This window comes from Mixophyes fleayi, chromosome 12, assembly GCF_038048845.1.
Source record: "Mixophyes fleayi isolate aMixFle1 chromosome 12, aMixFle1.hap1, whole genome shotgun sequence".
Taxonomy (NCBI): domain Eukaryota; kingdom Metazoa; phylum Chordata; class Amphibia; order Anura; family Limnodynastidae; genus Mixophyes; species Mixophyes fleayi.
The window spans coordinates 20617118-20630035 of NC_134413.1; the positions used below are offsets into that span (position 1 = coordinate 20617118).

The following is a 12918-nucleotide window of genomic DNA, read 5'->3' on the forward strand; positions in this document are numbered from 1 at the left end:
GTTCTGCTTAATAGGCCTGATTAGTTAAGGCACAAAAAACAAACTTGGGGGTAAATGTATGAACATGCGGGCTCTTCAACACCCGCGTGTTCAGCGATTAAATTTCAAGCGGTGCTGCATTGTAAAGGGAAACTCGCCGAACACGCTGAACACGCGGGTGTTGAAGAACCCGCATGTTCATACATTTACCCCTTGGTGTTTTGTTTTTTTGTTTTTTCTATTAAAACGCACACACATCGGGAATACGCACGTCCGTATACAAGGAACGAATGTGGTTATACTTCTGTTGATGAATACAGGTCTAGGTCCGCTCTGCTCTAATAGACAGTACACTGCAAATACACTGCAGAATAGGTCCAATACATATATGGACTATAAAGTCACAATAGAATGCACAGGAAAAGAAATTCAATTAATGTCATATGTTAATAATATAGTCTTTAATGACAAAACATTAATACAAAAAATTATTTCCCCCCCAATAAAATACATTTATTATGATGATATAAATGTCTACTGTACATAAAATTAATTTTTACAGTGGTTCCTGATTGCAAACACATGTTCTAGCATGTATACACGACCATCATCATTATCACTCGGCACGTATACCCATCCTGTAGCTGGTGCAAGTGATGCGTCACGAAGAGACGTACTGGAGAGGAGTCCAGAGCTTGAGTCGGACACTGCTGTGTGCACTTGAGCTTGGCACGCCCTTACTGTACATGGACTGCCTGCATACGCCCCTTCCCCTCCCCGCCTACGAAATTATTGGCTGTAGTAAGGGCCCTTTGCACTTGAAGACGAGTAGGACTGCGTTCTCTGGCGCATGGCAAGATTCTGGGTATGCGCAGAGCGATTTTATACAAAGTAGGGCACACGTATCGGCATTTACACTCCTTAATGAATCAGGCCCAATAGGCTTTCAATCCCCGCCACATTCTCCCTTGTTTAGTAATTCCCTTTCCTTTTTTGATGTTAACTTTTCAGATTTGCTCTTGTTCTTATTGTTTTCTCTTTCTTTTAAATGTTTTGCACAAAACTCCAATAAAAACGTATATGTTAAAAAAAAAAAAAAGTGACTTCACAAACAGACAATTTACCTGACATTATCAATACTTACAATATGCTGCGAGATGTTCCGCTCTACTTGTTTCCCAAGATACTTTACTTCATCCAGTTGTTCTTTGAGGTCTTCCGTAGTCTCCTGGGATGAAATGGTCCTTATGACATGTAACTCAGACTTGCATATTTCGTGAAGAGCCTCGAGCCCAAGTAGTTGTTCTTGAGCCTTATAGTTATCCAACTCGATGACAAGTAGCTGCTGAAGATCTCTGTCAATTTTCTTTAGATTATACAAAGTTTGCTGCAATCGACACTGAACACTGGTGTCTTTTGTGCGGTAATCAGTCACCACCCGGTTGAGAGATTGGTGTAATTGATCCATATCTTCTGCTAAAGATCTTATTGTCTGTTCCTCATTTTTGAGAGAGTCTTCATCGGCACCTGATTTTTCATGAAGCGAGCGCAGTTCCTCCGTCGTTAAAATGCTTATTTTCTTCATCTTCTTACATAACACTTCAGCATCTATAATATCAAAATTGGTTCCAATAGAGACGGCTTCTTTTTGTACTGAACAAATCATTGCTTTGATTTTTCCTAACAGCTCTCGATAATGTCCTTGTACTGGTCCAAAATGTTCAAAGTGACCACTTCTGTCTGCATCCTTTGTCAAACTTAGAAATTTTTTCTGTAGGTTATCAACCGCTAAACCATCCCAGTAGAGCCTGTTATCTTCAAAAACGTCCTTATACCTCAATATTTCAGACAAGTGATCTTGAGATGATGAGATGGCGTTTTGGGAAACTTGTAATTTCTTTTCAAAGCCTTCACCGACTCGTTTCGCCGCCTCGTCGTGAATCTCAGGTTCAATAGGCTGCAAAGCGTTCAATTCCCGATTAAGGTAAGTCGTTCTATCTTCAAACTCGTTACAAATTCTGAGCAATTTTTCAGTGTAAGAAAACTTCTTTTCCTCTAATCTGCGTATTTTTCTTGCCTTATACTTAAGACTTCTTAATATGTCGTTTAAATATAACTGCTCAGAATTTTTTAGCTCCCCGTGATAGCTTTGGCTGTTCCTCAGAAGTGTCAAGACCAGACCTTCAATTTCTTCCAGTTCTTTCGTCTTGGCCTTTAAACAATTTAGCTGCTCACACAAGTCAGTGGCTGTAAATATTCCTCTTATGTCTGGAGTTGCTTCTTTCTCTAGACATTGCAGTAATTCTTTCAGCTTTTCAATTTCTGAAAAAAGCGCTTTCCTCTTTTCCAGCCCAGATTCCAACTGCTGTAATCTCTCAACTGATTGCATAATTTGTTCCCGATATAATTCCTGCAATTGTTGGAAGAAAGAACTAATGTCTTTGCACAAAGCTGGATCAATCCCTGAGGATATATGTTTTGACTCCTCAATAGCAGAGTCGATGGTAGACTTTCTGTCCAAAATTTGTTTGTGCACATTTTTGCAAACTGTGATCTGCCCTTCTACGTCTTCCGGTAGTAGTGCAATAGCCTGATTAAAGGCGGCCCTGTTTTGAGATCTCTTGACCCATAAGAGTGGTTCATATACAGGTTTAAGAAAGGAGTACTGTTCCAACAAGGAATTCGGGGATTGACACCGTGTAAGTTGTTGATCTGTCACACGTTCCTCGAGACTTTCCAACTCGCTCTGCAAGTTGTCCAGCAAGCTTTCCAGACTCTTACGGTCATTTGTCCCCCATGTCCTTTTGATTTGCAAGTCACATGCATTCCTCAATGATAAAAACAAATGCCTGATGGCTTGCATGTCTGCTGACAGCAGCACAGAGGCTTTCAGTGGATCTTCTGGAGAAGTAGAGGGTTGGTCAAGTAGGTCTTGCTGGAGTCGAATGATACTTTGCACATGAACAACTTTCTGTTCAAGAAATCCGAGTTCCTTGGCTTCCTTTGTGATTCGATCATGTTCCCTATGAACACTCAGCTCAACTTGTTCCCAATACTCTTCAAGTTCTTTCACATCAAGGTCTATTTCATCTTTGTTTTTACTTGTTATTCTGCAACCAGCAAAGTTTGTTTGTACTGACTTCAAGGCATGCAAAGCTTCTTTGTCCTTTGCTATTTTCTCAAGAAAATGTGTTATTTTGACCAAATGACTTCTGTAGCTTTCAGTGGGTGCCCTGGAACACAAACACGTCTAGCGTTAAATAATGTCTTGCACAGAACAGAAGTTGCAATGTAAATCAAATAATACAGGACACGCATTGCTTTTCAAACAATGCATGGGGAATGTCATAAGAACTGCTATTATTTTGTTTTGCCAAATCATTAGTATACCCTGTGTGAATAAATATGAAGTCATTCTGAACAGGGAAGAATATTTGGCTGTCTCTTTCCAGTTCAAGGTAACCTGCAACATACTTCATTGGAACAGTGCCTCTAGTGGCGAAACTATAACATAAATTACATAAAATTAGCTTGGCTGTACCAAGCAATGACCTTTAAAACAAAAATCTCAGAGACATGAAAGAATGGTTATTTTAATCAGCAAAAAAGAGGTATATTTAAAAAAAAAACAATACATTGGACCTGATTCATTAAGAAATGTAAGTAAAAAAAAAATAATGAGTTTTATTCTGGACAAATCCATGTTACAATGCAAGGGGTGCAAATTAGTTTATTATTTTGCACAAGGGAAATACTGCCTGATTTTTTCATGTAGGACACAAATACTTGATAGCTTTATTTTTATACTGACATTATAAGTTGATCTAGGACATGCCCTATCCCAAATATAAAGTTGTCCCCATATTTTAAATTTACCTCCCCCTCCAATGCAACATGGTTTTGCCAAGGTTCAAAGTTACTCCTTTTTTTTGCTTTACTTTCCTTAATGAATAAGGCCCATTGTATGTAAGTTCTGAATAAGCTCTAAAAACCTAAAATAAATAGCAACCTGTGGCTCTCTATGGTATAATTATATGTCCCAGAATGCCCCACTAGCCAAAGGCATAGATTCCCTACATTTTTACAAATACACAAATTCACAATTTGTTGCAGGTACTACTGTCCAAAATGACAGTTCATTTGAGGTAAATGTCTCCCTTCTGAACAAGATATGCACATAGAAAATGTTGGTTTTATGATCAGGGCAACCATAAATGTGAAATGTATCCTATCACCTCCACAGCCATTTTGAATGTTGAAATAGTATTCATAACAATGCAGCCAATCAGATCACTAGGAACAAGTCACACCACAGAGTCATGATGTCACTAGACCCCTGTGAATTAGAATAGTCTGTTTACTCATGATTATTGATGCAAAGCACAAAATGGCTTCCTCTACTGTGAATAGGTGGCGGGCACACAGTAACGACCATGTATTATAATCAGACAAAAATAGAAAAAAGAAAAAATTTATTATTTTAGGTAAAAGAAATCATCATCTTTGAATCAGTAGCAATTAACTGAGCATATCAAAACTTACATTTTTAGGTTTTCCTTTTCCTTGGCCAACATTTGGTAGGAACGCTTTGCAGCACAGAGCGCCTCCTGGAAGTTCTTCAATTCTTGACACAATTTTTGCTTTTCAGTTTTCAATGCAACCAGTTCCACCAGTAGATCTTTGTGCTTTGATATCAAACGCTCAGAATCTTGGTCATCTCCATCTTGATTTTCCTTTTGAAAACAGGTCTGTTCAGATGGCAGCTGCGAGAGTTCATTATGAACTTTCTAGAACAAAAAATGGCGGGAAAACAAAACAAAAACATGGAATCAAAATTTCTTATTGCTGACCTCAAAAGCCAGCAAGTCTCCTATAATAACGGTCCAGTACGTTGAAATACGATGGCTTTGACAATTTCTAAAGTCCAAATATTTTATCAACTAGGCAAAATTATAACAATGGTATCATGGAAACAGGAACCAATGCAAACTAAAATATTTTATGCCATTTATGCATTTTGTAAAAATTTATCTTGCAAATAAAGATACAAATTTAAAATTAAAAAATAAATTTCACTATACAATCAGAAAATGCTCAGAAATACAATATCCTGGCGCTATATAAATAAATGATGATGATGATATCCTAAATGAGGAATCTGCTATTATGTTAGATAGTAGGAAGTAGGGTTTGTTTCAAAAATTCCCTGTTTACCTGTCGCCAACAAACACGAGAGACATCACATTGCTGTGCAGCCTTCCAATACACTAGAAAGATATATTATCACTGAGGCACTAAGTTACACCCCTGTTCTAGAAAATGGTCGTCTCCACTGTCTTTAGGTAGGTTTTAAATAAAATCACCAAAAATGTTCTGACAGTTCTCAATACTTTATTGAGAGGTGGAAAGTGAGTGGACGAATGACGAGACTGAGCCGCCTAGTGGCCGACTGGCAAATTTCAGCTGGGGAGGGGCAGAGCCTCGGTTCAGCAGCCTATTAGAAAAATTTGAAAAAAAATAAATAATGCAGGTAGCCCAGTGACTCAGCCCAAGATAGCCCACTATGGGAGTGTCCCAGGGGGCAGCCGGCCCCTGGACTCGCCCTATCCTGCCACACTACAGGCGTCTGTAAAAAATCTGACCTTCAACAAAAAAAATTGTAAAAGGTAAAAAAAAAAAAAATACCTAATTTAAGTGAATAACAACCTAGTTACAGATCAGGTAAACAAAAGCTGCAAAGACAAATAGAAAAGAGAAGAAGAGGCTTGTGTTTTTAAATAAGGTTCTGCCTCATCCTATAGAGCCCTCAATGCCACAGGAGAAAGTGTTTTACCTCAATGTCTTGAATTTGTTGATCTAATTCCTTTACATCTAATTTGAGTGGTTGTTTTTTAAAGCTACTGATGATCCTCTTCATATCTTTGTATATTCGTCCCGGACTCTTTTCAGAAAGTGTTTTATCATCTTCCCCAGCAAAAAGGAGCTGCAAGACAATAAATATACCACAACCAAATATGAATAGGAACTATACTTGTACATTCACAGTTAACCTATTTGGTCCAATGACATGATGATGGAATAAATACTTGGTACGAGTGATTCAGTAACTTATTGTCATAGAAAAACTCCAAGTGAAAATGTGTAATTCTTCCTCACTAAACTAACTAGCAGGACTGCAATGTTCCCATCTCTGAAAGTCCCACAAATCTGAGAACACTCACCAGTGCTGCAATGGCATGCTCAACAGAGCGGGCTACTGAACGGCATGCTCAACGGAGCGGGCTACTGAACGGCATGCTCAACGGAGCGGGGCTACTGAACGGCATGCTCAATGGAGAGGGCTACTGAACGGCATGCTCAACGGAGAGGGCTACTGAACGGCATGCTCAACGGAGCGGGGCTACTGAACGGCATGCTCAACGGAGCGGGGCTACTGAACGGCATGCTCAACGGAGCGGGGCTACTGAACGGCATTGCTCAACGGAGCGGGGCTACTGAACGGCATGCTCAACGGAGCGGGGCTACTGAACGGCATGCTCAACGGAGCGGGGCTACTGAACGGCATGCTCAACGGAGCGGGGCTACTGAACGGCATGCTCAACGGAGCGGGGCTACTGAACGGCATGCTCAACGGATCGGGCTACTGAACGGCATGCTCAACGGAGCGGGGCTACTGAACGGCATGCTCAACGGAGCGGGGCTACTGAACGGCATGCTCAACGGAGCGGGGCTACTGAACGGCATGCTCAACGGAGCGGGGCTACTGAACGGCATGCTCAACGGAGCGGGGCTACTGAACGGCATTGCTCAACGGAGCCGGCTACTGAACGGCATTGCTCAACGGAGCCGGCTACTGAACGGCATTGCTCAACGGAGCCGGCTACTGAACGGCATTGCTCAACGGAGCCGGCTACTGAACGGCATTGCTCAACGGAGCCGGCTACTGCATCCTGTCCAAATCAGCACAGTTGACAAAAGGTGCAATTTACTTCCAAACCTCCCAACTATAAGTCTGTGTGATCTCTTAGGTGCAGTAGGTGGTGATTGTCTATCGCACTGTGGGTGTTACAGGCATGGGTCTACTTTCCTGGGGGAAGGGAGGTTATTAGGAAACAATATTTTTCTGTGGAGCTCTAATAAAAAAAGATGAAATGTTACATGGAATGTTTCAAACGAGAGCATTAAAGTCTTCACAAGTGTACTCACATAGTCTCATCTCCGGCAAGCTCAAGGGTTGAAAACAGAAGGCAGTGTATTATGAAAATCTAAAGCTTATACCATCACCTATCCTACAAAACAATGTCAAACTATTAACTAGCATCCAGTTTACAAAAAAAAAACATATATATAGATTTGCAATGTCTTCTTTTAAGGAATGGTGCACAGTTGGGACATTTAAGATGAGGGGGCTGCTGGGAGCCTGAACGTGGAAGCTAGTGACACTCTGATTTAGAATGCTGATAGGTACATACAGATTCCTTAGCTGCTCATTAATTATGTAATAAGAACACAAATTACTTATGTAAGGAGTGACGTACCTTAATATTGCAGGAGAACTTTTCCAAAGGCTTTTCTGCCACGGGCTGCTTTTCACCAACACGTGTCAATCTCAGTAAGATCTCTTGCTGGACCGCTGACAAACGATCCTGAAGCTCCTTAGGCAACGTTTCGACTTCTGTTGGGAAACTGACAGACTGTGGAGCGGATATATCCTCAATTGCAGTTTGTTTGTTCTGATTAATGGCCAGTTGGATGTTCTGTATGTGGATGATCATAAATAAATAACAAACAATGATGTATTCAGCTGGGAGAAAGGATATAAATATTCTGGATATAAATAAGCAGTAGACACTGATCAAACCTGGAGAGTGTTTACTGCAGCTATTAGAGAGCGGATATCGTAATCTATTGTCACAACGCCTCTGTTTTATATTGGAATGATAGCAGACAGGTACTGACACTCTCAAACATAATCTATGCTATAACAAAGCCTGATGAAATAGAGCAGGTTTGGTTTGCAACACAGAAGCTTCAAAGATGACATTTGTACTGGTGTAACCAACATTTTACCAACGTATAAAGCGGAAGTCTAATAGCTGTTTAAAGGTACAGTGCAAAATGGAGATTTTACTACAATGCCTCTATTACCTCAATAATGAATGGTTTTCACAATTTTGACTTCTAGCTAAATACAAATAACTTATTATACACACACATATCTACTATATAAATGCCTAGTGGCGTGTGAAAAAAAAAAAAACCAAGCTGCAGCGACACCTGCTGGGCAGAGTTATACACTGACCTATATATTTCTTGAAGGAGAAGTGACAGTTGGGAGTGGTTGGTGGTTGCCGGGGGTGACAGTGGGGAGTTTTTAACACCTTAAGTAGCTTGATGAAGGCTGTAGCGATGAAGATGAAGGATGAGGCGATGAAGAAAAATTATGAGGTGGTAACATGTGGACAAAACCACGTTAAAAAAGGGCGCTTGCGTCGGGAAGTAACGCTCTTCCCCTGAGGAGGCCTGGGCTAGGCCAAAATGCATGACAAGAACCTTTTTAACACCTTAAGTAGCTTGATTTTAAGTAGCTTGATTTGACTAGAATGCATGAGTATCATGCACGGGTTAACTTGTGTATATATATATATATATATATATATATATATATATATATAAATCAGCACAGGCTGCCTATGGCTGCAAGCATGGCTCTTACTTCTAAACAACGTTACTTTACACTGGACATTCACAATGAACAGCCAGTAGCATTAAGTTCCGTCTATGAACTCTGATTTGCTGCTCTGGAGTTCAAGGCTAAATGTCACGGGGAAAGTTCTCCTGCCGTCTGACAGCTCACCCAGGCAGCCACAGGACTGCCAATGAAGAAGATAAGAAAGGGTTCTTGTAGGGTATTACTATATAGTAATACCCTCATGTGGACAATGTAGAATAAAACAGCCACTAATTAATACACTTGTGCTTCAACAGGGGATGTGGTAAACCTGCGCTTTAACTGAAACACTGGGGAACATTTATAAAAACTGCACAGAAAACCGTTCAAAAACACAACACAAGAAAAGAAATGGGTAAAAAGTCCTACATTTATAAAACCTTCCTAAATGTCCCCCCACTTGTCAATTCTACACCTGGCCTGGTATTTTCAGAAACGACAAGCTGTAGATCTGGCCAATAAGCCCCGCCTCCTTGACATCTAAAACCCGCCCATTTTCTTGCTCTGCTCTATAAGGCTAGACCATTACTGCAAGTTGTTTTATTTGTAAAGGTGTTTTCGAAATGTCTCCTACAGATTCATTTTTACATGCAGCATTTCCCAGATAAATTGGATTGAAAAACATATTAAAAAGTATCTCACACATCACCAAACAATGTGACATTTCTTAAAAACAACTTACAATATCTCCTGTTCTGTCTTCAAGATTCTCTTTCGATATTTTCTTCTCTTCGTCAAAAGCTTGATCGCTGACTTGGGCAAGACATCCCATGTAAGATTTTATTTCATCATACAGGGGCTAAAAACATCAGAACCGTGTGTTAATTATTATATTCCACAGTGGGGCCTAGGTACTCTACAATCTGAGGGCAGAGGTTTATTCTAATTTTGACCATTTAGAACTTGATGTCGACTGAGAAAGGATAATTGTTTATATGGAATTTTTACCGCTATAATATTACTGCGCATGTGCCTGATACCATATTTTAGATAATTGTGACTTTGAGGCAGTGTAGGTTACTATCTCATTTCTCCACTGATTTTATATTAAATGCTACTGCCCATTACTGCTAGGATTAAAACATCTGCAATTGTTTATGATCTGCAAAATAGTATTTCTTCTACCCATGACATCATTTCACAAGGATGTACAATGTCACACAGGGTTGTATATTATTTGTTCTGATATTTCTACAATTATGGGCATTTCCACCTCATACGGACGTCGATCTTCAGTGGCAACAAATATCATGGAAACTAAAGCAGGTACCAAGATTACCAACATTAGATTTTACAGATATTCTGTTTTTATTATAATGTCTGCATGTTTACTTAACATAGTCTTGGTATTTTTCACAGTTGTACGGCCTATTAATAAAGCTATTTTTTTAAAGTTATTTATTTGTAATGGACCCTCTGTCAGATTTGTATCCAATAGCGGGGTACATTTCAGGAGTATCACAGTTAAAAATTTACATATAAAAACTGAATTAGCTGCCAAATCACAAAAATGACAGTATAGGCCTGGGACATGAAGGTTTAGAATAGAGAACACAGTATGGTGCTTCAGCGTTTGTTGAACCAGAAGTTCCAGCATGCAAAGCCGTAACATCTGGAGCACCACAGGTTGAATACGCTTCATTGCCAAACATAGGCAGGACATTCTGGTACTTATAGTTCCTCAAAAGCTGGAATGCAACATGTGACTTGAGCCTGAAATTTATGGACAGAAAGACAACTGAAGCACAACTGATGGTTAGAGGGACTAGAGTATAATTTTGTAGCTTGCTAAAGCAAGTTGGCGCCTTGCAATAAGTGTTAGATGCGTCGGAAGATTAGGTTGAACGGGATTCAGGGTCTAAACCTCAAAATGCTAAATTGGTTGTGTAGTACTGGTCACACATTGGCAGAACCAGTCAATTATCCCGAATACCTGAATGACGATACCCTTTTTCAATTCGACCACAAATATGGGCCAAACTAGATGGATCCAACTTTGACACTTAAGCCAAGCATACGGATCACATGACACAGATCACTGCAAGACTGATGTCATCGACTGAACGGATTTTCAGGGTGCCGATTAATTTGGGGCCATACGTTTGGCACGATCGGCAACTACACTGCTGCGTGTGTGGCCAGAATAGTTTTGATACAATAGTTGAAAGGTCGAACTTTGGGAAATTGTTGCTTACACCTAAAGAGGTACCCACGCACAACAAGTTCATTTATTTTGAATGATCTAATGCTTAAATTACCTTATCCCAGCATAACACATACAGAAAACAGTGTTTAAGTAAAAGTCAATCAAAATTATTAAGCATAGAAAATCTGTACATTATTGCATATATTACAAAAAGAAAAAGACATCTTCTGACATTTAAAAAGAAAAAAGCATGTAAGAAAATTGGACTCTTTAGACAAAATATTAGATAAAAAATGAAAAGTTGCCAAATGGAATATAAAAGGTCAACTTTAAACATAACTGCCTCTAATTATATATTAGACTCAAACATAGGAATACAGAGACAGGAGATTAGAGACAGCACAAGCAGAATTCTTACCTGAACCTCATGTAAAATGACAACCTTCCCCCCTTCATCTGGAAGGTTTCCAGCCTCTCGTACTTTCCTCTCCACTGTAGTTAGCAGACTCGAGATTCGAAGGGAGTCATTGCTACAGACCGTCCAGTCATTTTGCAAAGTCTCCAGTTGTCTGTTGAGAGACAAGTTTGCAAATTACCAAGTTTGACAGTTATCAGGAATAAATATATAGCTAAAATAATAAAATTAAAAAACCAAAAACAAAATGCAATTCAGAAGAACATTTTGTAAAGATATGACAAATGTAAATATTTCTCTGTAAAAATATGTTCTTTGAAAAATAATAAATACATTTTGCAAACGCTTTTCAAATTGTGGTTTTAGAAGATGGATGAACCTCTGCCCCCAACTAAACAAGCGCCGAATTGTAGAACCACAGAGACGGTGTCGGTTTAGAATATCAGGGGAGCAAGTATGACCGTGATAAGAAACAGAGTCATCTTGGGGTTTGCTCAGTATTCCAGTTTACATGGGAAAATGTTCCTATTGCTTGATACACTCACTAGGGAGTCTGTACTAATGCACTTGGGGCTAGGAGACTCGCTGTGTCTGTGTTAATGCACTTTGGCTACGACACTCACTGTGTCTGTTAATGCACTTGGGCTACGAGACTCGCTGTGTCTGTGTTAATACACTTGGGCTACGAGACTCGCTGTGTCTGTATTAATGCACTTGGGCTACGAGACTCGCTGTGTCTGTGTTAATGCACTTGGGCTAGGAGACTCGCCGTGTCTGTGTTAATGCACTTGGGCTACGACACTCGCTGTGTCTGTTAATGCACTTGGGTATGAGACCTGTATAATAATAAACCTGTATAATGTATGAGACTGTGTATAATAATTCTCAAAATCTGAGCAACCTCGCACTTCAAGTGTCACCAGCTTTGATCTTCTACCAGTTTCAGTACGAAGGTTGGCATAGGTTTCTAGAATTTGAACTTTGGTTAATTAAGACAGTTTTTCTGTAAAGGGGATTGGCCTGCCATGCTGGGGATGTGGTCAAGCCACGTTTTGGTGTATCACAACCCTCCATTACATGCTTAGCGCTTCTTCCTCACCAGGCTACCCAAGACACCCTCCATTAAAGACAGACCCGAATTGTGGCGCACACCTGTGGCCGGTGAGTAGAACAGACCTCCAAACAGTCCCATCAGTTGGGCAAAAGTCCTGTTAAGATGACAGGACAGTCTCTGAAAATTGGGCTTAGCCCAAATAAATTGGGACAGTTTGGAATACGGCTATGGGCATGGCCTGAGTATTCCGTGTACAGAAAGAAAATGGGAAGAGATGTTTCTTTTCCCACTGTCCTTAATCTCTTTATCCATCTTCACTAGCTTCTGTAAGCTGAACCTAAAAATCAGTTGAAACTCTGTATCTTGCACAAACCCCTACTAGAACATTTAAAGCTAATATTCAAACCCATTAATACATGCAGTAGTTAGTGATGAAGTGAAAGAGTTAAAGGCGAGAAAATTGAATACAAGACAGGGCCTATTTTCCTCTTGAAATTTTAGCCCCAATCATCCAACAAATAAAAATCTCAAATCTTTCAGGAAAGAAAATTGTCTCGGCAGTAGATGGTTATGTTCAGTTATAGAATACCACA

General features: G+C 39.9%; 1 protein-coding gene across 1 annotated transcript in view; it reads right to left on the reverse strand.

The window, feature by feature from the left end:
• Nucleotides 1-12918, reverse strand: part of SYNE2 (spectrin repeat containing nuclear envelope protein 2) — a 255816-nt gene that overhangs the window by 129971 nt on the left and 112927 nt on the right. The window contains exons 41-46 of the mRNA XM_075192813.1: nucleotides 11275-11425; nucleotides 9393-9509; nucleotides 7518-7736; nucleotides 5813-5962; nucleotides 4522-4766; nucleotides 1124-3212 (exon numbers count right to left, since the gene is read on the reverse strand). Of these exons, the coding sequence (XP_075048914.1) occupies nucleotides 1124-3212; nucleotides 4522-4766; nucleotides 5813-5962; nucleotides 7518-7736; nucleotides 9393-9509; nucleotides 11275-11425 (2971 nt within the window). The remainder of the gene's footprint in view (nucleotides 1-1123; nucleotides 3213-4521; nucleotides 4767-5812; nucleotides 5963-7517; nucleotides 7737-9392; nucleotides 9510-11274; nucleotides 11426-12918) is intronic.